This window comes from Desarmillaria tabescens, assembly GCF_030435595.1.
Source record: "Desarmillaria tabescens strain CCBAS 213 chromosome Unknown EV420scaffold_129, whole genome shotgun sequence".
NCBI classification, from domain to species: Eukaryota; Fungi; Basidiomycota; class Agaricomycetes; order Agaricales; family Physalacriaceae; genus Desarmillaria; species Desarmillaria tabescens.
This window is the reverse complement of record NW_026848428.1, coordinates 50,786-77,282: the sequence shown is the minus strand read 5'-3', so window position 1 is coordinate 77,282 and position 26,497 is coordinate 50,786. Positions and strand designations below refer to the sequence as shown.

Here is a 26,497-nt window from a genome sequence, read left to right as displayed (position 1 = left end):
AGGAGGGGAGATCCGAATGAATAGGCCTCTTACCAATTAGACTTGTGTAGACAAATTTCTTTCAACCCGATTAACCTCTGATTTCTACCACCATGTTGTGTCTTTGACTCCATCTACTCGGACAATATACGCCCGACTTGTACTCATTTCTGGGTTGAAGACCCTTCCCGTGGCAGATTTCTTACATTGTCGTTGGAGTGTGTGACGGGCCTTATTAGTATGTAGATATATTACCAGTACGGTACAACATGATCCGTGGGTCGATGACAAAGTTTGGACAACTTCATTCTACGTAGCTTTTTGTCCTTGCATTTCATGTTTTCTGTTAGTAAGGGGGTCAGACAGGGTCATGTCATTGTCAGCTCTATCTATCATCATGTTATTCATGTGGCTCTACAACCTCTGCGCGTTCTGCAACTAAGTATGGCCTATCGTAGCCAAATCATAGTCCGAAGCCAGCCAACAACATCAACATGATAAATGTAGGACTTCTCAACGAGCCTTCAATCACACCCTTTGATACGGGATGGCAAACCCTTGTCTATGGCTATTGCATCACTGGCCTTCGCCAACAAGATACAGCTGTGTGGACCATAGAGGTCGAGATATCAGCAAGAGTCTGTGACAACGTTTTCTTCTTTCCTTCGCGACCAAAGCTAGTGAGATGAATCTAAGAAAAGCAATTGTTGGGACATGGTGCAAGTATTCAGCATGAACGAGATGTATAGATGAGAATTTGACAGAAATAACCAACGCGAGGATCAGCTATCAGCCATATATGGAAGAGAGTGTATGTGTACATGGTCCTAGTGTTGCATATCCATGAGCTGATCATATGCACCGTTGGACACGATCTGTTCCCGTGAAGCCACCAGTGCCAGTTCTAACATGAGGATGAGAGGTACGGCCGAGCCTTTGCTGTCGAGGTGCAAATCAGACACATCGCGATCACAGCGGAATGATTTACTCACCGCAGTTACAATGGAGGTGGGGATGAAAGACTGGAGCTTGTTCTATTGAGAGGCATTGTCTGCACTGTGTAGTGGCGAGGTTGTAGACGGCGAACCCTGTGCCTATAGAAGAAAGAGCGCCCCTGTGCTGTTGATGGCCGCAGAACTCTGATATTACTATGTCAGCAACTTCCAGAGGGTGACGGCAAATTCAGGCTCACATCGGGCAATCTGATTGGTGCCTTGACACCATCATTCCTTTGCCGGAGGATAATGTGGTACTAGAAACTTGGACCAGTTCAGTTTCATCAAAGTGGGCTTATAATATACATGTCTCCCGTATCCAGACCAAAGATTACAGCGCTTCCTGAAAATAATGAGAATCCCCAAAAATGATGTCATCATGTTTGACGTGCGAAACCACCTTGGAAATACTCTTTTTGGTATATACGTCGTTGAACCGTTGGCCCCTGAGTCGTCCGAGAAGAAGACGTCACCAAATGTGTCGAAGGGTTATAGAGGGTTATGACCAAACTGAGTACATAAATTATATCAGACTAATCAGTCGATGTAACTGATGATGACATTTTCTGTCATTCCCATTATTTTCCGGAAGCGCTGTAATAGGTCTCTTCCCCAAATTAACAAGCGCCAATGAGCGGGGAATAATCGCGGCGTTGTTCCGTGACCATTCTGACGGAAGGTAGCCTTGAAATCTGCACAGGATCGATAAGTGAATATTCTTCTGCTGACCTTGTAATTCAATGCGATAAGTTCGGATTTCACCACAAAGTGGCTGGTCATCGCAAGCTTCTGCATTGTGTTGTAGAACACCAGCAACAGGATCGTGGAGGCAGAGGCACCCAGAACAGCGAAGATTTCATGGTAGAGCTGCAAATTTCTCTGAGTTTCTTGCAGCAAGGGAGTAACATCCGTTGCCTGGGGCGCTCCCGTAGACGCATACAAGACCCCGGCCAGTGCCGAAGATCAACCACTCTCCATCAGAGCCTATAAATGCCATAGCAGTGAGCTGACCCCAGCGTTTACCAAGGTTTGCAGACATATGGCTTTCTCCATGACCAGAGTTTGATCGCTTCATCCTGCCTGCCTGCCTGCCCGCTTCATCGTCACTTTGTTACAATGTATCATATAGCATCGTCGAAGTGCGGGTAATAGAGTGCACACTCCCACTAGCAAGGACTGGCCGATTGGGTGTGAAGGCAAGGGTATTGACAGCCCCTCGGTACCCATGCAAACGGGCAATGGGATGATATTTCTGTGTGGGATCAAGCAAGGTTTTTAGAGCACCTCAAGCGATGTCTTAGATTGTGTCGGCGAGCAAAGGCCGGAACGTATCAGACATTGTGGCTGTATACATAAGAGCTTCAGTTGCAGTGAAGGCAATGCAAAAAGGGTATATGCAATTTCGTTTCGATGTCAAGAATATTCTGCCGCATTAAGTACGTCATTCCCGGATTGTCCAGGTGAGGTTCATTGTGTACCAATCCAACGATGAACCAGGTCTTGTGTCTTGAACGAACAATGAGGCCATTGCAGGGTGCATTGTATGGGTTCCTATCACATTGAAGGCAAACACGACGGAAGACGTCGGGTCGGAATTCTTCGAGGATGCTCCAAGTAGATTCATCAAGGAAGATCACATTCACGTCCCTGTGTCCAATGCTAGGCAAGGTCATGAATAAAGGCGTTAACGGGGTGCATGAGATACGCTCAGACAGAGAGGAATTAGAAGTTCTGGGTGTAGGTCAGGGTCAAACGACCGTGTGCATGGGGGAAAATAATAAATAAAGCATAAATATCTTGCGATTGGGCGTATCACCCGAAAAATAAGGGCGAACCAAACAGGATGAAGGTTGTCAGCGGGTAAAAGCGAACGAGGGAGGCTGGATGGGGAAAAGGAAATGAGCGCCTCCCAAGGCGGATGAAGAGGTGGTTGATTATACGGGTTTCCTCGTCAAGAGGATTGGATTCGGACAAGAGCATAAGAGGCGGAATACTATCATGTTTCATTTCCATACAGATCTCCTACAGCGATGCGCACTCGAGTCAGAATCCTCCCACCAGCAATCACCCAAAGATCTTCTTTCTCACTGTTCACCGCGAGCGGCGTTCCAATCACCCAGCGGATGGGCTGGGATGTTGTCTTTGGATACTTTCAAGGAGAGCATCAAAGAGAACCCACCACCTCAGAAACAGCGGCGCTGAGACAGATCCTTTCATCCCAACCCATCATCGCCATCCGTGCCAATGCTGACGGAAAGATCCCAAAACCAAAGGGAGAAATCCACAAAGCATATTCCTTGGCCGACCTCCGGCTCGACGATGAACTGGATAATATTCGGGTAAGTTCTACTGCAGCCTTACAAGCAAATGAAAACTTACTTGATCGCAAAGAATTTCGTGAACAAGAAGGTCGAGGATAGCCTTGACATGACCATCTCATTTGCGTCAAACAAGAACAGACACCACCGCGAGATCAACAGCATCCACCAGGCTGTCCATAAACAATCACTATCTGATGCTGCCACTACTGACGTTCCTCAGGCCGCCATTGCATTCCCCATCCTCTGCAAGTACAAAGCGATGTGGCCCATCAATGACCTCATCAAACTGAGGCTCAAGTACACGTCGGAAAGGGCACGCACAGCAGCAGCAACCCCTGCAATCGCCAGCGGTAGTGGCATGCATCAGCAGGTTCGTGCTTCCCTTCAAATCTTCCACTTGTGTTAACAATCTTGACTGCAGAGCACTGACGAAGACAACGACGATGAGATCATGGATTCGGATGAGATTTAAGCTTGACATCGGGTAACGAGTTCCTGTAGTAGGGATGTGTACCAGAAACGGACGATAAAAAAAACGTTGGTCCAGCTCCTAGGATAAATCCATGAAAGTTTAATCGAATCCTGCTGCCATAGAGGTAGCCTGGGTAAACCCTGAGCTGCCGGCCATAGAGGTGAAGTGAGCGCTGCAAGTAAGAGTAAAAGAAAGGAAGGTAGTACGGCTGCTACGGCAGGCGGACTCACTGTTTGGCTGCAGATTGTTTGGCACCAGTCTCGTCTACCCACTGCTGGTGCTGCCTTGCTTCCTCACTCAGTACTTGGGTCACTTCATGGCTCCACGGGGTTTACCCCGGGAACCTGGTTCGCCATTCTCTAAAGATCAATCTACAGCTAACTCTCTCTGACTACGGCTATTCTTTGCAAAATGAGAGCATCTTGGGCATGCGCAGCGGGCGACCCTGCCTAGAGCACCCTACAAATCTGCATCATACGTGAGTCCCCATGCCCGCTCTCTTGACAATGGAATCAGCAAAACTTACTTCTTTATCATCCAATCTGACAGGTATCTGTTCTTTGACTGCATGTTCGATACATACATACCCTCAGCAACACCTATGCGCATCACAACGATATCGCCGTGCCAGCTTTTTCCACCAATAAACCTCGACGACCTTATCATGGATGAAGGGCTGCATATCCATCCCAGAGAATACACCCTCAATGAATGGGAAGCGGTTGTTGGACCGGATGTGTGTGAGCACAGGAACAAAAGCTCCCCCTGGGTTTGAAGTCGAGTATATCCTCGCTCGGATCATCAGGCGCGTATGGTAGTGGTGATTACACGGCATACAGGTCAATGGAACTCAGTGCTCACTCTGGTTTTGGGAGACATTTGTTTGCGGGACGATGGCATTCTGGCATCTATCGAGGGTCGCTACCAAACTTGTCTATGTTGCTCTAGGACATATATTTATTTCCCTCTCCCGAAATCTCTCGTTCATGAATTCGGCAATAAAATGCATTAATTCAGTCACATTTTTATGTGCAAAAACTCCCTATCTTCCCTGCACCGTGATCCCCTCCTGGAGCCTCCGCCTTTCCTGCTGCGAGTGCATCTGGTGATTTATCGGCCTCTATAGGCCCATTGTTGTACTCAAGAGTCACTCGCCAGTATTACGAACAAACGGTGCCAGCTTCCATCTGCATTGGGATTTTATGAAATCCCTGGCCGCATGCGCAGACTACCTGCGTTGTCGAATTTCTGGTCCAGATGCTCTTGGTGGAGATATGTATAACAATAGCAAACGGTTGCACAAGAGACCGCCCTGGGGCCATGGGGGACGAAACAGGATAGGACAAAGAAATGAGCGATTTCTTTGTTCTCATACCAGTCTTACGTCTGTGATGCTTTATGAGTAAATCTATCCAACACCGTGTGACCATAGTCAACGTCGCTTGTACTACAGATGGTCATTGTTCCAGAAAGGCGGCGGACCCGATCAATCTATAGTTCGTTCTCCCTACTCATCTCTCCGAAGAAACTGGGAGATCGTACTTAGTTATTGTTTGTTGAATGTGATCGCCAATCGTACGTAAAACAAGCCTCCCTAACTGTCAGCCTTTCTCGACCGCTTTTACCCATCTTCCTTTCGGATGTTGTCATCTTGACGGTCGACATCCCTTTCAAGGTTATCATCCTTAACTCTTGTATCGTTTCCAACCATAGAACTACAATGAAAGTCTCCATCCAGCTAGGCTACCTTGTTTGTGGTTGCTATCTCTTTTTCAAGGGGACAATAAGTCTATGGATATAAAGCCGTTCCACGTTCTGTAGAACGTTAACCTTGGGTGCCCCCTTTTACAGCTATGACCCTGGACGTTTGTGTTAGGTTTACCCAAGCATTCATCTAGCTATTTTCCTCACTCTGCGACTTATATGGCGGTATGTCCCAACTGTTTCATTCGCCCTTCAATCGGCTCAAGTGGATTTTTAGTAATGCCGACTTGCAAATGCAATGCCTACGGTTGTATCAATTTTGACGATGGTGTTATTCTCGACAATGAGACTGCCCGACAACATGCAATAGATGACAATTATCAATATGCTTCTCAGATTCGCGATGCCGCCCTGGAGGCAACCATTGAAGACGTAACCGCATATCTAGCGAGCACTACTCTGTCGGATATGCCATTTCAGACAAGTCAGTCTCCTGGAGGCAGGGCGTGGGCTCGTTCATATCCAAAGTCGGAGGATCAGAGAGGTGCTTTGGGTGATGAAGTTCCCGCCCCCTTTCTGCCCCCCCCTCGATATACTGTTTCGGACCAATTGAGGAAACAAAGGATTCAGGTTCATCTAGACCATCTCTGCGCCATTGAGCAGTCCCTCACCCGACTCATAACTGATGGGTTACCCCGATTACAAGGAGCTTCTTTTCCCACCGGAGATTCGTACCATCCTTGGCCTTTCAGCGATCTGGAGCAAGGATGCGATTCAATACGACGGGGGCTGACGACCACGACTGTAAACTACAAAGACGTGAGCGTGTTGGCAGCTAAGGACGATATAATTCGGCATATTCAGTCTTTCTCTACCTGCGTTCAGACCAACCGGGAGGCTTGGGAGCGAGGAAAGCCTGTAGAAGATCATCAGGCAGGGATCAGGTACAACACAGGTAAGACGCTCTTCCTAATGTTCTATGAAATGTCTCATACCTGCTTGCTAGATCATCATTTTGAACCCATCCTTGGCAATGCCAGACCCACCATTCAAATTGTTCTCTTCACGGTTCTGGCCATGAATATCATTCTCAATGTTGGGCGCCGTGGCTGCCGGTTTCTGCTGTCGATGGCACATACGCTTATATATAATGTTATGTCCTTATGAGGCAACATCCTCACAGCCAGCGATCGAGCTCTTCTTCATGACTTTCCCACTGATATCCGCATTTCGGTCGAGAAGTTTCGCTTGGACAGCAAATGCACCATTTATGCCGTCTGTCCCAATCCGCAATGTCATTTCACATATAAACCTGTTTTCCACGGCGATTCTCCTGTTGCACATTACCCCACTTATTGCCAATACAAGCGTTATAAAGGAAGTCCGCGTTGCAATGCCCGCCTTACCCGACCAAAACGCTTGGAGATTGAAAACAATGAACACCAGGAAAAGATCGAAATTCCCATCAAACCTTTCGTATCTTTTGACTTCAAGGACTGGTTAGGGTCTTTGCTATCACGCAAAGGTTTTGAAGAGAATATGGATGCTGCATGGGATGCGGCGCGGGTTGGTGGCGTTACTCAGGAGATGAGGGACATTTTTGACAGCCAAATCCTTCATGAATTTAAAGGTCCCGATGGTCTCCATTTCTCCATAGGCAACGGGGAAGGTCGCTATGTGTTCTCCTTGAGCTTTGACTCCTTCAACCCATGAGGTAACAAACAAGTGGGGAAGAAGAAGTCTATAGGGATGGTTTCCCTTGTCTGTCTCAACCTTCCGCCTGACATATGCTATAAACCAGAGAATATCTTTCTGGCTGGAATAGTTCTGGGCCCAAAAGAACCTCCCTTGGATGCCCTCAATCACTATTTGAAGCCCCTCGTCGACGAACTCTGTGAATTTTGGGCTCCAGGCGTTCACTTCACCCGAACTAACAAGTGCCCCAATGGCAGACTGGTGCGATGTGCATTAGTTGCTGTGGTTTGCGATCTCCCTGCCGCCCGCAAGACAGCGGGTCTGGCTACGTTCACTCACAGCCAATTCTGTTCACGATGTAAATGTACTAGGCAGGTGCATGGGTACGGAAATACGGATTATCGGAACTGGGCATATCGCACTGGTGCGGAGTGTTGAGAACATGCTGACATTTACGCCTTCTGCAGAACAAAAGAGCAGAAAAAGGATGTCTTCCGCTCCATGGGTCTTCGTTGGTCGGAGTTACTTCGTCTGAAGTACTTTGACATTACAAGATTTGTTGTTGTTGATGCCATGCACAACCTTTTCCTCGGACTGATCAAAGAGCACTTTGAAGGTGTTCTAGGGCTTCGTCTGGATCCAAAGGACTCTAAAAAGAAGAAGCAAAAGAACACCACCATTGTCCTTAGCATCGATGTCTCAAATCACTGGAAGAAAACTTTTAATCCCTGAGAGCAGTTGAGTCTCCAAAAAGCCATTGGGTGGTTGGAGGAGCCACTGCAAGAGAGTTTGAAAACTGACAATGGCTGGAAAACATGGCATAAACAGTTTAACAAACTTCAAGGAAGTGTCCTCATCTTTCTTTGTTCCAAGCTACAGTGTCCAATCATCACTAGGCCACAAGAAGAAAAAAGAAAACGGAAGGTTCACTGGACAAATGAGCTCCTATTTTGGGTATGCCGAAATCTCAGTGGTGTCAGGAGCTTTACTGATGTTTCACAGCGCCAGAGCCAGAATGAATCACTGAATGCCAGCATGCCCATTTCTCACCACGAGCAAGTCTTTACAAAGGCAGAGATTCAAGAAATACGGAAAGACATTTCCTCCATGATAACCCCCTCGTGGCTAACACCAGTCCCCAAAGATCTGGGTGAGGCAGCACACGGAAAGCTAAAAGCAGATCAATGGAGAGTCTTAGGTGCCACCTACTTTCCATCCACCTTAATTCGCCTTTGGACTGCAGGGGGTTGTACAGATGATCCATCTCAACGGCGCAACGAGATCCTCAAAGTAACCATGTCATTAGTCCTTGCCGTCATTGTGGCTTCATCTCGCGTTTCTTCCGAGGCAAATGTGGATCGGTACTTGGCCTTGATCATTGGCTACATGGACGGGGTGCACAGGCTATTTCCAAAGTACAACTTCCATCCAAATCACCATATGGCAGTTCATATCCATGAGTTCCTTCGCTTTTATGGGCCGGTACATTCATGGTGGACTTTTCCGTTTGAGCGGGTCATTGGCATGCTGCAACGAATACCTACTAATTTCAAAGAAGGTAAACCCTTTGTCCCTTGCAAGCATCTTGACTAATGGTCTACTAGGAGAGCTTGAACAGACTATGTCGTGTTCTTTCAACCGCTCCGCCAATATCCGGGCACTTATCAGCAAATTGGGCTGCCCAGCAGCTGTACGGGAGTGCCAAGCTGCATTCGGACAACTCATCAATCCACGAGTAAGGAACACCTTCCTCACAGACATGCATACATGGCACTCAGCGCAGATTGACGCTGACGATGATCTCTTGACCGTGTATACGAACCCGGCTGAAGGCTCAACTCCGATACCTCAGGAACTGTACAACCCTCTTCAAGACTTTCTAGGTTATCTGCCAAAAAAGGCCAAGTTTTTCCGCAACATTACCATGAAAGGCCTCACGTTTTCAACCGCAAAGCAGCACCTGGGCAACAGCTGTGTCCTCATAAAGGACCGGTGTGGGTACCTCGCTCCAGCCAGAATCACATACATAGTGAGGGTGGTGGAGGACTGTGTACTCATCGCTGTTCAATGACACAAGCCCGCCGAAGTACGCCATGACCCCTATCAGCCTTATTATGACATACTTCAACAAAGGCTGTGGAGTCGCAATGTTGACCAGCTTATTGTTGTTCAACTCTCTTCAATTGTTGCACACTATACCGCCCTAGAAATCAGTTGGGAGAACAAGGAATTTTTGTTAGTAGGGTCGCAAGCACGAGTACGCCAGTTTCATTTGTCATATTATGTGGATCTTCAAACACACTCACCGGCAGGAACATTGCGAAGGGGCTGCATCTCAAAGTTAGCTATCACATGGTTGGATTGGGTTTCATAAAATCTCCTTCCTTCCTTCCATAAATGTTTTTAAAGCCCAATGTAATAACACGTTTGTTTTGGAAGGTTCAGCCGAAAGCCGCAAATCACAATACAAAGAACTAGACTCAACTAAATGAGGCATCTCGTAAACACTATAAACACAATAAAATGCTTCTGGTTACGGGTCCGAGTTTATGAGGATCCTGGGTGCGCTAGCGCATGAGTTCGATTCCCAGTAAAAACTGCCTTGGGACGTTTAGTGGGTATTACATAATGTTGAGTCCCACACTGTTCGGCACTTGTGCCGTTCATGCGTAAATGTATTCCTACCCGGTCCGTCTGCTTGGTTTACATCCCTGGCAACAACTAATGGCTGCATGTTGGAAGCAACTGTGTCACTGGACCGCCTCTGTGATAGGCCCCACCAAATAATAAATAAATAAAAAAGAAAGAACGGCAAGGCAGCACATATTTTGCCACAGCGCACCACTCACGTGAGAAACACAGTCGCGCGAACTCAAAAGAGTCAACAGTCTTTGTTTGCACATGATCGTGGGAACCAGCCTTGAATAAACCTTGCTCTCATTCTGTTCCAGCCACCACCACCACAGCAGGCATGCGTTGGCTGGATTATCGTTCCGTTGACCTTGTCAATGCTGTCTCATTCTTCACTGTCATGGTAGACATGTGTCGACTGGATGCTCGTTCCGTTGACCTTGTCGCTACCACGACAATCCACTTTCATACACATGCCAAATTGCATCAGCACTCCGACGTGAGTCCGCTCCTCCTCCACCCCAAGGACGATATTTTTGATTGCATGGGTTTTTTTTTGCATCTGAAGCCCTCAATGATTCCCCCTCATTCTACAACCATCTCCATTTGTCTACCTGGGTACATGATGGACCTGAGGACAAGCTGCGGAAGCTCAACCATATCTTCGACAGGTATGTCTTTGGTTATGAGTATCTATTCGAGCACAATCTCACGTTCTCCCAGTTGTTCTCCCAAACAATATCGCTCGGTCGACTGTGACTGGTGGGCGCGATCCTGCACCATGGTGGCACTGACTTACCCTCGCCTTCTTCTCCCATACCTATTTCCGCTTCCGCTTCGTCTCCGCCATACATTCCTTTCCATGAACGATCACAGCTCATCCAGAGACTCGTCCTCATCTCCTCCTTCCCCCGACGTCAATGTGCTCCTCGTGCAAGCTGACCTCGCCATCACCATATCCCACAAGCTCCTTCGCGAAGCTCCTTTGCAATGTTATGCCAGCGCGAATTTGAGCATATACTAAGCTTATCAAGGTGATGATGATGGTGGCGAACAGCGATGCCTGTGTACTTGAGCGAAGGAAGGCCACGGGCGAGAGGCGACCGTTCACACCATTTAACATCCCCGCGCTCTCAAAGTATTCACTCGTTCAATCCCGGTCGCAGGCACGGCTGCGGCCGACTTCCTCGTCCGGAGCGTTTCCTTGAAAAACTTTCCGCAGCTTGGGCATGCTCCACCCTCTCTTCGTCGACTTGTGCGGCTGCCTCGGAACGATGGCATCCTATGTTATCAAGCCTTCCGTGTCCAACATTGTTGAGGCGTGTCTAGGAGGCGGCATTAGACAGGGCGAGGTGGTCGTGGAGGATATCCCGGTATCGGAACAGGCCGAGCATGGCCCCAGGGCCCAAACCTTGAGGTGAGTTTAGTGCATTATTTTCTGGACCATACTTCCTCACTGTTATACCTGCAGGCAATAGACGATACGTCATCACTCCCATCTGAAAACATCTCACGCAGCAATGCCGTTCAGCCCTTGAGGACGTCCGTCGTTCAATTTATATCGGAGGTACACGGGGTCAAGGTAAGCACAGCTATATGACGCTTTTGATACAACGACATAACGCATCTCAAAGGACACTCCTGTATCCTGTGAGTCGGTCTCAAGGACGTCTGCTGGTGTTCAGTGATCATTGGCCGCGGAGGAATCAAAGGTAAGCATGTCCGTTCCACACCTTTGGTGCATCGACTAACATTGTGTGTCTTATGGGATATTTTCGTTTCTAGCGAAAGTCGGGGCAGTCTTTATGTCACAGCCATGGGGAACTTAACATCCCAGATGATGGTCAACAGTGTATGTGTAAGTGAACCGCCGACGAGCCTTGTGAAGTTGGGAGGGTTTTGATCCTTATGGTGCAAGGTGTATAAATCAACGTTAAACACTAAATGCTGACTACCTATTACACGGGTAGTTGACTTACCACTCGAATACTCCTCCCTACGACATTGTGTTAACATATTAGCCAAGTAGATTCCGGAAAACTAGTGGACGTCGAGCTAGGAAATGCTGACCTTACTCATTATACTAGATGAACCTCGTAGACTCCCCCGGCTCTTTGGGTGTCAGTTTAGGCTTCTCCTTAATATATGGGCGTTGTTTAATCGGAAGACCGCGTTTTGGAGAAGACTTTTGGAAGCGACGATCATCGAGGATCTCGCAAGGGTTCAATCGCTTTACAGACCAAACATTTTGCTCCAAAGCTAACTGTACCTTTAGAGCCCCCCAAGAGAGCAAAGTTAATGAGTCCAAGTGTGCTATGAAGCGCATTGATGTCGGAGTCTTGGGTTTAATGAGCCTAAAGAAGACTCCGACATCGATTATGTCCTGGACGAAAGGTTCCAGGCTTAATATGTTCGATACAGCAGGATCTAAAGATTAGGAGGATAGAAAAAACAATACATCTAGCTGCTGATTGAGCTACTTACTGGTTGTCCTCGTTGAGAGTAAGCTTGCTGAATGCGACTTGATTGTCTCTGGTAAACGCGTTCCGAATATTTTGCTGATGGCATTGAGTGTTGAGAAACCTCGTTGAATAAATCGGACCTTTTTAAATGATGAAATGAGATAATGCCTAAGAGATCCAGCAACCGAGGACATGCATTTTTTTTAGGCCCGAATAAGAGCAGACGTTGCGCAGGTAAATGGAGAAGACAGCCAATTTTATTACCAAATAAATGCTTTGCGTAGGAGAGGCAGCAGTGGAGCACGTCGAAAGATGCAGGAAATTCGAGAGCGAAGGCGGTCGACGTCAACGATTAAGCAAGCTGGTGCGAGCAAGTGTCATTACCAAGTTCCCACAATCAAACAGTCAATCAACACAAGCTCTTTGACACTTATCAAGCACTCGGGAACAAACCTTCCTTTATTATTACGATGGTAGTACAGTAGCTTTATTTGGCTGAACTTGGTAGCAATGATAGCTCACGAAGTCCGTCACGTATGTTTCGAGTGACTGGAAATCCCTGAAGCTCATTGCGCCATTGATCTACACCCATTGGTTTAGCCTTTCCCTCGAGAATCTTATGTAATCTGCTTTGATACCACCTCTCATTCTCTTCAGACCAGAAACCCATATTGACACCTGCCAAATCCCAAGTATGTTGCAACAGCCACCATGACTTCAATGCAAGCTGATCTCCATGGCCTATTATATTGATAAGTAGATGGTCAGTTCAAAATTGGTATACACACCTGTCTTGCATCTGTACAATCTGCAAATGAGATCTGCCTCATCGCTACCAAGATCATCATCCCACAAGCTCCACGCCTCACCCTTGTGACCTAGGACAAACCCTAAGTGGTATTCTGTGGCCTTTGTAGAAGGGCCATGCAAGGCAGCATCTACGCTGAGGTGTTCTTTTGCAAGGTGCCAAATAATCCCTCCGTGCAAAAGGGCAGCATGTCCATGTGGTTTGTAAAGAATCTTTGCTCGATTTTCAATGTAGGCTTGGTAGTCTTTTGAGGTAAAGGTGTAATTCGGGGGTCTAAAGAAAACCGGTGGAGGAGCTGGTGGATTGTTGTCTTGGTAGTTGATCTTTAGATGGACAAGAGTGCGAAAGGGAATGCCATGTTGGATCAGGAAGTCGGGTACATGATTATCTGTGATCAAGCGGCAGACCTTGTATACATCCTGTCTACGTCGTATGGCCAGAAGCCAGCTGTGAGAGATGCGACTATCCTCGGGAAAAATGTAGGTTGTATGAAGTTGGTCAACTTTGAGGGTGAATAAAAGAGGATGAAAAGCCAAGCCATGTTCTCGATTGATGCTGGCGTCCCATCTATCTGCAAGAGGCTGATGCTTTTTGGAGATGTCTTGGAGAAATTGGGTAATCGCACTGGCTGTGGAAGAGGAGAAAGACTGGGCCACCTCTGTTGATAGTCCAAATGCCTGAAGAACATGCTTAAATGCGGCACTGCTGCTCGACAGCTTTGCAATGTCAACCGTAGGTGCAGTGAAACCAAACTGGCAGAATAGCGTTCGAAGGAAACCGGATGTCTGTTCAGCTTCTCGACTGGTGACCTCCTCAGGCATAGGGATATCGGGACTCGGTGTTCTTTGAAATCCGCGCAGTATTAGGTCAGGTTTCTCGACTGAAGGACCACTATCGATAGGGTCTGCGGTGTAGGAATCTTCATCGTCACTCCCAGTATCAAGGTCCTCACCCCATGCCAGACAAACATCCCATTCATTGCACCAAGAATCATATCGCTTTTGTTTCGACGAGTAATCCTCGAGAGTTTCGGCCCTATACTCTCGTTTGACACCCATGTCTTCGCGACGCCATCCTCTGGGCTCACGAGAATCCTCAACCCATTCATAAAGACCATTGGCCCATGTGGTAGGTGGGTTGCGCTCCCTAGAAAGACGGACTGCCCGATGTTCTTCTGTTTCTGTCTTTTCCCTCTCGGCATTGCGTTTGTCTCTGGCGTCGAAAAATGCTATCCATCCGGGAGGCTCTTGCGACAGTGATGGACAAGAATTGTCTCTCTCCGGCGCTGACAATGGCACAGGAAAATTGTAAGCAAACTCTTTGTCTATGTGGTCACCGATGTGAAGAGGATCAAGGTCTGCAGTTTCCAAGCACTCGTCCACATTTTGAGATCCAGGCTGAGTAGATGCTTGCGGAGAAATTGGACGATGGATGTGTGTTTGCAATTCTTGTAAAATATACGCTGGCGGGGCGATGGGAGTAAAAAGATGAGGCCATTCTTCAGCATCACGGATTTGAGCGCTGGTCCATGGGTACCATACAGGGACACCATTTTCAATGAACCACTGAACTGGAGGCTGTGAGCTGCCTCTAATGGTGGGGAGCAGAACTGTGCCCACGCGGTGCTTATAAGATGGATCTGGTGGGATTGTTGACAAGAGAATACCCTCCAACCAAGTAAAATCGAAATGTCGGGATTGCAAAAACGTGAACCAATCTGGCTGCCCGAAGTCCACCTTTCGTACATTCCATCCTGTAGTTCCATATGCGATGATGAATGAGAACAAGCCATACCACACAGAAAACCATCGTCGAGCGAGTTCGACACAGCTCCTAAGGCGTGATTTTGCACCTTTCTGGAAGGCCTTGTAATACAATTGCGAAGGAGGCTGGGGTCGCATGCAGGGTGCTGAGTAGCGGCTCGTCAGGATGGATGTGCAAATGATCAAGCGGTCTTCCAGCCACGACCAGCTGTCCGCTACATCTCTATCCATCTGGTGACCCCATTCCCGTTCCATGAACATGATACCATCTTTGATAAAAGATTGTTCCTCAGATACCGACTGAATACTCGTGCTCTTCCACAGGCACTCAAACGGATATCCGTGATGGTGCTCGCGGCGATCGATAAATGCCAACCACCCAAATTGTTCTGTCCACCACTGAGGGTAGAGATAATAATCAACAACCATTCCTTCGTGGAAGGCGTATTTATCTGGGTCGTGAGGCAGCGGCACTTCGATTGGATATTCAGCATTCGGAGTATAGAAGATGTCGCCAGTTTTCGACAGGAATGCAAGTCCTTTGCGGTGATCAACATCTTGGTAGAAGAAGCTCTCGTGGATACTGTCATAAAAAGTCAAGCTGTGGCTGCAAAAAAAGAGGCCCCGCCCTCACCCGGAAGACATATTCCTGCTACGTTAGTAGTAGGTCTTAACAGGGGATCATCGTTTCTCAGATTTTGTCCGGAGCCCGAGGCTGAAGTCATGGGAACTTCTAAATAAAGATATTTATTGCAGCTGTATAGAAATAAATTTCCTTCAAAGTCAGTATTTCGGCGTGGCTGTTGCTTTGTCTTGTGACCATCCATTACCATCATGCCCCTTGATGGTTTTGCTTGGCCGAGCTTCCAGTTCGGATTTCCCTTCAACAGCACGCACGGTGTTAGAGATTCTGCAGGAGCCACCACCGAGGGAGTCTTTTTTTCAATCAGATCATAGGTGAAATACTTCTTACTGTTGTCTTCCTGGCAGTATTCCCAGAATTATAATCGCAAGGAGTTAGCTGTTATGAGAGAAAATGCGAGCTGGTGGCGGCAACCGAGCGAGCTGTTTTTGATCGGCACTATCCAGCTGCTACTGAGTCTTACTGTGTTGAGTTGTTGATGCAGAATTGATTATAAGCTTCATAGGTAGCCCCCTCAATCATCAAAGTGCACTGCCAGCTCAGTTTCTGCGAGATGCTTTCCTTTAGATTGGTTGATACTTTTGTATTTGTATTTTCAAGAAGATTACTTAGCACAGCATTACATCCCAGATTGTTTAGGGTTTATCGATAATATTCCTGGCAATCGTGCGCCTAACTCCCTGCCACTGTATATTCTTTGTCATCCAATAAAGCTTGTCAGGGCCCACATCAGGGGCAGAGCCTGCTACATTTATCTACTGGGGTGACAAGTCAGGTCTCGAGCCGTGACTCGGAACCTATTGTTTATGGAAGCTCCAGCAGCCGGAAAACCCCGGACTCTTTGTAGACGTTCGCATCAATAATTGAATATCGACCGGCCATCATCGTCGAGTATCATATGGCTCGTCAACCAAGTGCATTGTACAGAAGCCACAGGTGTCTGGTTCTGTTTCCAACCAACATTCCCATACCGTCGTCTGGCAAACTGACCCTGGACTGCATGCAGAGGGGGGGGGGGGGAGGATGGCTGGAGACCATACACCCAGGAACCGTTAGTCGCTCCACCATTCGCAGTAATTGACCTCGTACAGTGACTACGTAACCATCATCTTGCCATTCAAGACTATGTACACCCAGACAAGACCTATGTGCGCGTCTTGGACACTTCTCAATGCTCATCACCTTTCGCATAGTACTGTGCTCTCAGTCGTGTCACTCCCACTGTGCTAAACTGAGTTATGTATATGTTACTCACTATCACTTTATATTATATACTGTTCAACCGGTTTTGTTTTTGTTGCATCCAATAAAAAGGACCATGTGCTACGCCCACACAGAACAGCATCCCAACTTCAGCAGCAACTTCAGGGCTCGGGTATGCCACGCCCTGCGATGGCTTACCGCTTCATCTAGGATCTGATCAAATCTCCGACTCACCACGGCACCGTGCTGAACTTTATCACAGTTACGTGTAATAAAGACCTCGGAAGCTCTTGCAAGCGGATGGCAACGGAGTCGGAATAGACTAGCACCAATTCATGAGAGGATTCATGATGTCAGAAGGTGGATATTTATGTCTCCCTACACTACAGATGGGATCTAGGAGAGAGGACAATTGGAAGGATAGGCAAGCAATGAAGAAATGGTTAGGGATTCACAAACACACATGGTGAGATAAACATACCATAGTCAAAATTGCCACCACGTTCCAAAGGGAAACTGAAGAGTACGGACAGGGGGACGACCGAAATCACGTACCATCCAGAGATGTGGGAAATGACCGGGTGATCATCGATCAAAGCCAATCTCACCTCTCCCATGACCCACATCATCTCTGTCTGTCCTTCAACACATCGCCGCTGCTCAAGCATCCATCCATCTCGTTTGTTGGAACTCAACACATCGCTGTATGGAAGGTATCAGGTCTCATCGGGTTACGGAGGCCAGGGGAAGACAGGTTTTGAGAGATAAGAAGACGGGTTTGGATAGCAAAGGTTCGGAGGCGAGTGTGATATATGTGGTCCGCTAAGTGGGTCGGAATGGGGATGAGGCGCATTGGCGGCATTGGCGGGCGTTGTTGTGTGTCAGCATCGCTGCTGTCGAAGGCGGATGGTGTGTCGTCGGTCGACTGGGGTGGTGCACGGTGTTGCCTTGTGCAAGGGTCTATGTACGGGGGCGAGGAGAGTGAAATAAACGCTATTTGGGGCTCTTGGGGTGGCCAGATGACTAGAATGGACCTAAAAAGAAGATTAAGTAACAGAATGATAAAATACGCACCTTTCATGCCTGAGGAACAGGGGAGCGGATGGATGGTAATTACAGCATCATTGAAGGTGAAGGCAAGAAAGGTCGCTGGGATCGGTACAACGATCACCGCTTGGTTGATCGGACCGTGGTGAAGACCTGCCGTGGCCTGGAAAGGTTGCGAAAGCACTGGATCTTATGAGCACGTTGGACCTACGTGAACGACATCAGTAAAAGAGGTAACGAGCACGGCTAATGTAGTGTCGAGTCCTCCTAGTGTCGAATCCTCCTACGTGCGAGGAACTCAAGCAGAGACAGAGAAGGACACAAGCAATAGATAGACAGATTTCGTACTGCATACAGGAAGCGTTTGTATTATTGAGGATAGGGATATGAGTGCAAGACATGGAACAAGGGAAAGGTGAAATAGACATCAGGTATACACAAGGAGGAAACAGTGAAACAGTATGAATTGGCATGTACGTGTCTCGCAGATCAACCTTTGGTGCTCACTCCATATCCTGCCTGCAAGCCGAATAGCTGCGAAGTGCCACGTATGCAGGAGCCGTGTTTGCAACCGTCTGCTGGAAGGGCGACCGTTTGACAGTGAACACAGATGGGAGTGGGGGTAAGATTCCAAGATAATAATGAGAGATATGTTGAGGCCAATGATTACTGTCCGTAAAGATTGTGCGTACGAGATGCAGGAGAGGTACGCAGATGGATAAAGGAACATCTGCATTGTGCAGTATTTGGGTGGTATGGGTGTGTATGGCTTTAGTTGCTTCGTAGCGAAGGTGATTGAATGATGGGCAGCCGACGAAGACGTGATGAACTGTTTCCAATTCATTACACCCGGCATGGCACAGTGGGGACATATCTCCGAATCGAAGGAATCTTGTGTATGTGCAGTCAAGCTGGGCAGAGCGAGCGTATAGTTGTACAACGGCAGAGTACACAGATGAGGCTCGAATATAAGGATGTTCGGGCGGAGCATAATCATCGTACAAAGGCAGAAGCATAGTGGTAGCAGGGCAGAAATTGACATGAGCCACGGTGTCAGTTGTGAATGCTGAAGACACATAGGATGGAATGTTAGATTCAATATAACCGTCGACAAAATTATATAACACAAAATGATCCATAGAAAAAATAGGTACTGGAGCGGGAGGAGGACGAAGTAATGTTGTTTGAGCACAGGTGGTGAGGTTATCAGCGACATTATTTATTTGAGAAGGCATAGATGTTGAATCGGTATGAGCAGGAGTGTAGATGATGTTGTGAGGGTTTTGGATGTTCGAATGGGTGAGGTTGTATAGAAGCCAGCGATAGAGAGAACGTGCGGGAAGTGAAGACCATTGACAGAAATGATGCAAGGAGGAAAAGGTACGCATCGGATGATGTAAGCAGTGTCTCCTGCAACCAGTCATCACCTGGTCCCACAACACCCCCTTCTTTCTCAAAAACCACCCTCCTGGTTGATCCGATTCGTTCAGGACGGTGTCGAGACTGATTAGTTGTCATCTTCGCGCACAGCATCGTCCAAATCAGCAGGTCAACAAACTCAGTAACTTTGGTCTCGTTCTTGAAGCGTGCCCTATATGGAATCAGGTGGAAGGCGGCGAATTTGAGGTGAGAGACGGTGCCGTTAAGCTCTGCAAATCGGTATGCCCCACTTCGTCGCCTACGGACCACTAACATAGGTCCAAGTAGTGTGGTTTGCCTTTTCGCCCAACTTCTGGTTCGTTTTTCTTGCAAGATGAGGACTAGGGCACCTGGTTTGAAGTCGTAGTCGTGGATCTTTTTTTTTTTTTGTTTCCGTTTGTACATTGCTTGTACATAGATCCTACATGCTAACGTATGGTCGGATTATCCTGCCTTGTATTCTATTTCGTCCGTATTGTATCTATGCTTTTGTATCACAACTACCGAGTAAGGCTTTGTTCCTTGCGAGTTATCTCGCATCCACCTCCCTCAGTCCGCTTTGGTGAGGTGACGAAGTGGATGTGCGTTCGCCTCATCAGCTGCTGTCCTGTTGCTTTGTCGAGGGTGTTAGGTCTCATGCATCCTCTTCGTCCATGTCTTCAACCCTGGGAATGATCCAAACGTGGTCTCGAAGCGACATGTGTCGTTGAGATACTGTATAAGGTGCGGTAAGTTCTTTCGTTTGGATAGAAATTGCTTAGCTGTCAACATGGTCCCACTGATGCCCATGGAACGCTGTAGTGTCTTGCACTCATTTTGAAAGGTTGGGCATCGTAGTCGTGGATCTTATTGGCAAATCATCACTCGAAGTTACCGATAGAGCGTGCTTTAACGACTGTTTCTTGTATGAGGGCAAAATCTTCCTCGCAGCATTCAAGTTGGCATGCATGCATAAATAAGAGCTCAGCGTCAGAGAGTTTCGCAGTGATGATGTTAGTTAGGAGGAAGGTGGACTCGATGATGTCAAAAGGGAGGAGGGGTTCTATTCCGTGGGCGCCATAAAATGCTGAGAACCCCGTTGCTCGATGCACCGTGATTCGTTCTGCCCAGAACACGTATGGTACTTTGAAGGGCCATTGCTTAATATCTCCTTCACAGAGCTTCACAAGGGCGTCACGGACTGGTCGGTGCGCTGTCTCGACGAAACGGTTAGATTGGGAGTTGTAGGCAGAGATACGGATGTGTCAGATGTTGTGTTTATCAGACAGGTAGATAATCGAGCACTTTAATCATGACTGGCCCATTGTCTGTGCCGAAAATTTCCGAAACACTTCCCCACCGACGCAAGAGCTAGACGAATATGAAGTTCCCAACCGTCTCGCCTGTTTCTCTCTTCAAGATCTCGTATTCCGGCCAGTGGATGGCACTGCAGCGCCCTTGAACGATATATTTGAATCTGTGAGCCGTCGGTATGTGCATGGTATCGATATGGACCTTTCGAAAGAAGCAAGCATGGTGCATCAGTGGTAGGTTCACCTTCTCCTTGCTTGACCATGTCTGAAATTTGTGGCAGGTTTCAATGTACCACCAAGAGATGGCCACCAAAATTTATCCACAATGTTTCGACCCATAGCGAAGAACTCCTCGTGGGTAACGGTTGCAAGCCGGTATTCCTCCTTCATCAGCCCCAGACGAAGGGCCACATACAACTGGGCATCAGGAGGCCACTCGTTTGTATTGGCGAGCATTCAGTTCCGTTACCTTTGAACGATACGTTTCCATGCCAGGATACTCGACGGTGTAGGTCGCAGACAGAGCCAGGCATGAGATGGTGAGGACATTCTCCCGAGTCGCGAGGGCACCCAACATGCTGATTTCAGATTCGCCTCTCCGTATGTGTCCTGTTACTGGTACTGTCTACAGATATGTCACGGAACCTGGATACATCAATTGTTGAATGAAGAGATCTTCAATTTCATCTGGGCGGGCATTGTGAAAGATATCAATGGCACAAATTACGCAAGAGTCGAAGACAGCAGTTGTATTCTGAGTGGCGATGCTGGGAGTGAAGAATGATGACTCGAAGACGATACACCTATGCGTCCTTGTGTGCGGTTCTTCATCGATTTGACATCATCTTTTTTCCCTCTCGTCTGCATTATTCGTCTCTCTTCCTCTGGGTTGCATTTCTTTGAAATTTACCTTTGCATCTAATAGTAATATGTACGGATAATTGTCTTTTGCTCGCAGCCAGCTTCGCTTAGGACTCAGTATACTTGACTTCACCACACTGGCATCTTGCAAAAACAAGCTGTACTAAGTCCAGGTTATGATGAATGGTCACCTACAACCGAATTACATCGACAACTCACTCTTGAACTTCAGCCACTCCATCATTGCCCACCTTTTTGACCTGTGCCTTCCTCCCCCCCACCTTTCTGGCCCACTCGATGATGTTCGGAGGAATACCATCCTCGCCTTCCTCCACAACTCCAACAGATCTTGCCTTCCATTGACTTTCCAGGGCCCGCCCCTTCAAGATCCATTTCTTGAAGTGGAACGGCTCATCGCCCTCTTGGAAGAGGTCATCATCGTAAAGAATGCCAGGGACAGATGACCCTTGGACATCCTTATGAGCGGCTTGATCAGAGATGTCGACCTTGCGCACTACAAATGTTGTTTCCTTGGAAAGATTAGTACCAATCACTTTCTCCTGCATCTTGACCCTCACCTTATTGAGAAACAATGCCCATGCCCCACGCATTTGATACGCAAGGACAAAGAGGACAAAGATGCAAAGCCAGAGGAGCGGGTTTTCAAATACAGAACTGGCCCAGCGGCGGTGCATAGACAGCTTCGTCTGGAAATCATGTAACCTCCACGTGCAAGTAACAACAATAGACCTACAGGTTTTGCCCATAGTGTTATGTCTGGGAAATCATCGGATGACCCACAGACAATGAGATGGCAGTCTCCCATGCACGCCATCTGAAACAGAGATATAGAGTGCTGCATTGAAGGCGGAGGTAAAAACTTACATCCAGGGCTTGAACTGGCCCTGATTTCATACAGTCAGTCTTGAAAGCAAGATATCACATAATGGAAGAACACCTCTGCCATGGTTAAGTCGTTGGACAATGCGGCCGCTTTCCAAGTGTATAACGTAGGCTTTGCTTGCTGCACCGCCTGCAGTGGCTATGGCGCCATTTTCGCCAAACTTGATATCAGTCACGATGGGCATAGCGGAATTGACAGGTATTGTCTGCACCAAGGATGCGGTGGTGAGGTTGTAGAGGGCGAATCCTGTGCCTATATTGTGCAGAAGAAAGAGTGTCGCTGTGCTGTTGATGACTGCAGAGCCTCTGGTATCACTACGTCAGAAACTTCCAGAGGGTTGCGACAAATTCAGGCTCACATTGGGCAGTCTAATTGGTGCCTTGACACCATCTCTCCTTTGCCGGAGGATAACGTTGTACTAAAAACTTGGATTAGTTCAGTTTTATCGAAGTGGGCCTTGTCGCATACACATCTCCTGTATTTAGACCAAAGATTAAAAGGTCTCTTCCTAGATTAACAAACGCTGATGAGCGGGGAATCATCGCCGCATTGTTCCGCGACCATTCCTGACGGAAGGTAGCCTTGAAATCTGCATAGGACTAATAAGTGAATATTCTCCGAACCCTATGATGTAATGACTTTGTAATTCAATGCGGTAGGCTCGGATTTCACCGAAGTGGCTGGTCACTGCAAGCCTCTGCGTTGCGCGGTCGAACACCAGCAATTCAACAGGGTCGCTGGAGGCAGAGGTACCCGGAACAGCGGCCATTTCACGGTAGAGCTACAAATTTCCTTGAGTTTCTTCAAATTTGCAGCAAGGGAGTGACATACCCTGCCTGGGGCTCTCCCATAGATGCATACAAGACCCCGACCGGTACTGAAGATTAACCACTCTCCGTCAGAGCCTATGAATGCCATTGCAGTGATTTGACCCCAGCCTTGCCCTTCGTTTACCAAGGTCTGCAAGCATATAGCTTTCTCCGTCGACCAGAGTTTCACGGTTTCATCATCACCTTGTTATGTAACATTAGCATCTTCAAAGTGCGGGTAATGAAAGTGCATACTCCCACTAGCAAGGATTCGCCCATTTGGCGTGAAGGCGAGCGTGTTGATGGCCCCTCGGTGCTCATGCAAACGGGCAACAAGGTGATATCTCTGTGTGAAATTAAGGATGATATATAGAACACCTTGAGACATAACCTACGTCCTGTCGGCGAAAGCAAAGCCCAAGGAATAGCTTAAACATTGCGGTTGCATACATGAGAGCTCCAGTTGCAGTGAATGCAATGCAGAAAAGGATGTGGGAGTTTGTTTGATTGATGTGACTCAAGGATATTCCCCGACATAAGTACTTCATTCACTAATTGTCTTCGCCTTGAAGGTGAGGTTTATTGTGTACCAATCCAACGATGAACCAGGTCTTGTGTCTTGAATGAACAATGAGGCCATTGCAGGGTGCATTGTATGGGTTCCTATCACATTGAAGGCAAACACGACGGAAGATGTCGGGTCGGAAATCATCAAGGGGGTATTATCCTCCAAATACATTTGTCACGGAGGGTCACATTGTTGTCCTTGCGAGGCTGCACAAGGTCATATAGCGTGAAGGAACAATGAATAAAGGCGTTAACGGGGTGCATGAGATACGCTCAGACAGAGAGGAATTAGAAGTTCTGGGTGTAGGTCAGGGTCAAACGACTGTGTGCATGGGGGAAAATAATAAATAAAGCATAAATATCTTGCGATTGGGCGTATCACCCGAAAAATAAGGGCGAACCAAACAGGATGAAGGTTGTCAGCGGGTAAAAGCGAACGAGGGAGGCTGGATGGGGAAAAGGAAATGAGCGCCTCCCAAGGTGGATGAAGAGGTGGTTGATTATACGGGTTTCCTCGTCAAGAGGATTGGATTCGGACAAGAGCATAAGAGGCGGAATACTATCATGTTTCATTTCCATACAGATCTCCTACAGCGATGCGCACTCGAGTCAGAATCCCCCCACCAGCAATCACCCAAAGATCTTCTTTCTCACTGTTCACCGCGAGCGGCGTTCCAATCACCCAGCGGATGGGCTGGGATGTTGTCTTTGGATACTTTCAAGGAGAGCATCAAAGAGAACCCACCACCTCAGAAACAGCGGCGCTGAGACAGATCCTTTCATCCCAACCCATCATCGCCATCCATGCCAATGCTGACGGAAAGATCCCAAAACCAAAGGGAGAAATCCACAAAGCATATTCCTTGGCCGACCTCCGGCTCGACGATGAACTGGATAATATTCGGGTAAGTTCTACTGCAGCCTTACAAGCAAATGAAAACTTACTTGATCGCAAAGAATTTCGTGAACAAGAAGGTCGAGGATAGCCTTGACATGACCATCTCATTTGCGTCAAACAAGAACAGACACCACCGCGAGATCAACAGCATCCACCAGGCTGTCCATAAACAATCACTATCTGATGCTGCCACTACTGACGTTCCTCAGGCCGCCATTGCATTCCCCATCCTCTGCAAGTACAAAGCGATGTGGCCCATCAATGACCTCATCAAACTGAGGCTCAAGTACACGTCGGAAAGGGCACGCACAGCAGCAGCAACCCCTGCAATCGCCAGCGGTAGTGGCATGCATCAGCAGGTTCGTGCTTCCCTTCAAATCTTCCACTTGTGTTAACAATCTTGACTGCAGAGCACTGACGAAGACAACGACGATGAGATCATGGATTCGGATGAGATTTAAGCTTGACATCGGGTAACGAGTTCCTGTAGTAGGGATGTGTACCAGAAACGGACGATAAAAAAAACGTTGGTCCAGCTCCTAGGATAAATCCATGAAAGTTTAATCGAATCCTGCTGCCATAGAGGTAGCCTGGGTAAACCCTGAGCTGCCGGCCATAGAGGTGAAGTGAGCGCTGCAAGTAAGAGTAAAAGAAAGGAAGGTAGTACGGCTGCTACGGCAGGCGGACTCACTGTTTGGCTGCAGATTGTTTGGCACCAGTCTCGTCTACCCACTGCTGGTGCTGCCTTGCTTCCTCACTCAGTACTTGGGTCACTTCATGGCTCCACGGGGTTTACCCCGGGAACCTGGTTCGCCATTCTCTAAAGATCAATCTACAGCTAACTCTCTCTGACTACGGCTATTCTTTGCAAAATGAGAGCATCTTGGGCATGCGCAGCGGGCGACCCTGCCTAGAGCACCCTACAAATCTGCATCATACGTGAGTCCCCATGCCCGCTCTCTTGACAATGGAATCAGCAAAACTTACTTCTTTATCATCCAATCTGACAGGTATCTGTTCTTTGACTGCATGTTCGATACATACATACCCTCAGCAACACCTATGCGCATCACAACGATATCGCCGTGCCAGCTTTTTCCACCAATAAACCTCGACGACCTTATCATGGATGAAGGGCTGCATATCCATCCCAGAGAATACACCCTCAATGAATGGGAAGCGGTTGTTGGACCGGATGTGTGTGAGCACAGGAACAAAAGCTCCCCCTGGGTTTGAAGTCGAGTATATCCTCGCTCGGATCATCAGGCGCGTATGGTAGTGGTGATTACACGGCATACAGGTCAATGGAACTCAGTGCTCACTCTGGTTTTGGGAGACATTTGTTTGCGGGACGATGGCATTCTGGCATCTATCGAGGGTCGCTACCAAACTTGTCTATGTTGCTCTAGGACATATATTTATTTCCCTCTCCCGAAATCTCTCGTTCATGAATTCGGCAATAAAATGCATTAATTCAGTCACATTTTTATGTGCAAAAACTCCCTATCTTCCCTGCACCGCAATCCCCTCCTGGAGCCTCCACCTTTCCCGCTGCGAGTGCATCTGGTGATTTATCGGCCTCTATAGGCCCATTGTTGTACTCGAGAGTCACTCGCCAGTATTACGAACAAATGGTGCCAGCTTCCATCCGCATTGGGATTTTATGAAATCCCTGGCCGTGTGCGCAGACTACCTGCGTTGTCGAATTTCTGGTCCAGATGCTCTCGGTGGAGATATGTATAACAATAGCAAACGGTTGCAAGAAAAACCAATATGGAGCTATGGGTTGCCAAACAGGACAGGACAAAGAAATGAGCGATTCGTTTGTTCTCATACCAGCCTTACGTCCGTGATCCTTTATGAGTAAATCTATCCGAGACTGTGCGACGCTCCATACTCGACGTCGATTGTACTACAGATGGTCCTTGTTCCGAAAAGCGCCACCTTGTCGTAACCCAACCCAATCCATTGTTCGTTTTCCCCACTCGTCTTTCCGAAGAACCTGGGTGATCCGTAGCTATTGT

At 47.7% G+C, this 26,497-nt stretch overlaps 8 protein-coding genes across 8 annotated transcripts; 4 read left to right on the top strand and 4 right to left on the bottom strand.

Annotated features, from left to right (window-relative positions):
• Positions 1-1,591: 1,591 nt before the first annotated feature.
• Positions 1,592-2,013, bottom strand: EV420DRAFT_1487598 (uncharacterized protein; the record flags this gene model as incomplete). Its single annotated transcript, XM_060470538.1, has 3 exons — positions 1,592-1,666; positions 1,704-1,841; positions 1,915-2,013. 3 exons carry the CDS (start codon positions 2,011-2,013, stop codon positions 1,592-1,594), a joined length of 312 nt encoding a protein of 103 aa, XP_060322240.1.
• Positions 2,014-3,004: 991 nt separating this feature from the next.
• EV420DRAFT_1652616 (uncharacterized protein) lies at positions 3,005-3,767 on the top strand (the record flags this gene model as incomplete). The annotated part of the gene is made up of 3 exons (XM_060478672.1): positions 3,005-3,313; positions 3,366-3,665; positions 3,717-3,767. The coding sequence occupies 3 exons, from the start codon at positions 3,005-3,007 to the stop codon at positions 3,765-3,767; spliced, it is 660 nt and encodes a 219-aa protein (XP_060322239.1).
• A 1,983-nt stretch (positions 3,768-5,750) lies between these two features.
• EV420DRAFT_1652615 (uncharacterized protein) lies at positions 5,751-7,184 on the top strand (the record flags this gene model as incomplete). The annotated part of the gene is made up of 3 exons (XM_060478671.1): positions 5,751-6,426; positions 6,478-6,576; positions 6,640-7,184. The coding sequence occupies 3 exons, from the start codon at positions 5,751-5,753 to the stop codon at positions 7,182-7,184; spliced, it is 1,320 nt and encodes a 439-aa protein (XP_060322238.1).
• A 483-nt stretch (positions 7,185-7,667) lies between these two features.
• Positions 7,668-10,821, top strand: EV420DRAFT_1652614 (uncharacterized protein; the record flags this gene model as incomplete). The annotated part of the gene is made up of 7 exons (XM_060478670.1): positions 7,668-7,847; positions 7,905-8,120; positions 8,169-8,724; positions 8,771-9,160; positions 10,118-10,300; positions 10,366-10,468; positions 10,521-10,821. 7 exons carry the CDS (start codon positions 7,668-7,670, stop codon positions 10,819-10,821), a joined length of 1,929 nt encoding a protein of 642 aa, XP_060322237.1.
• A 1,925-nt stretch (positions 10,822-12,746) lies between these two features.
• EV420DRAFT_1281252 (uncharacterized protein) lies at positions 12,747-15,388 on the bottom strand (the record flags this gene model as incomplete). Its single annotated transcript, XM_060468252.1, has 4 exons — positions 12,747-13,000; positions 13,048-13,311; positions 13,531-15,053; positions 15,090-15,388. Coding segments are annotated over 4 exons (2,340 nt in total), but the record flags the coding sequence as incomplete, so codon positions are not given.
• A 3,111-nt stretch (positions 15,389-18,499) lies between these two features.
• EV420DRAFT_1672520 (uncharacterized protein) lies at positions 18,500-19,060 on the bottom strand (the record flags this gene model as incomplete). The annotated part of the gene is made up of 1 exon (XM_060479087.1): positions 18,500-19,060. A coding segment is annotated over one exon (561 nt), but the record flags the coding sequence as incomplete, so codon positions are not given.
• Positions 19,061-21,510: 2,450 nt separating this feature from the next.
• On the bottom strand, positions 21,511-23,445 carry EV420DRAFT_1652612 (WD40-repeat-containing domain protein; the record flags this gene model as incomplete). Its single annotated transcript, XM_060478669.1, has 11 exons — positions 21,511-21,825; positions 21,874-22,002; positions 22,050-22,130; positions 22,181-22,200; positions 22,254-22,504; positions 22,558-22,617; positions 22,668-22,788; positions 22,839-22,980; positions 23,031-23,212; positions 23,264-23,354; positions 23,404-23,445. 11 exons carry the CDS (start codon positions 23,443-23,445, stop codon positions 21,511-21,513), a joined length of 1,434 nt encoding a protein of 477 aa, XP_060322234.1.
• Positions 23,446-24,171: 726 nt separating this feature from the next.
• EV420DRAFT_1652611 (uncharacterized protein) lies at positions 24,172-24,934 on the top strand (the record flags this gene model as incomplete). The annotated part of the gene is made up of 3 exons (XM_060478668.1): positions 24,172-24,480; positions 24,533-24,832; positions 24,884-24,934. The coding sequence occupies 3 exons, from the start codon at positions 24,172-24,174 to the stop codon at positions 24,932-24,934; spliced, it is 660 nt and encodes a 219-aa protein (XP_060322233.1).
• Positions 24,935-26,497: the final 1,563 nt, after the last annotated feature.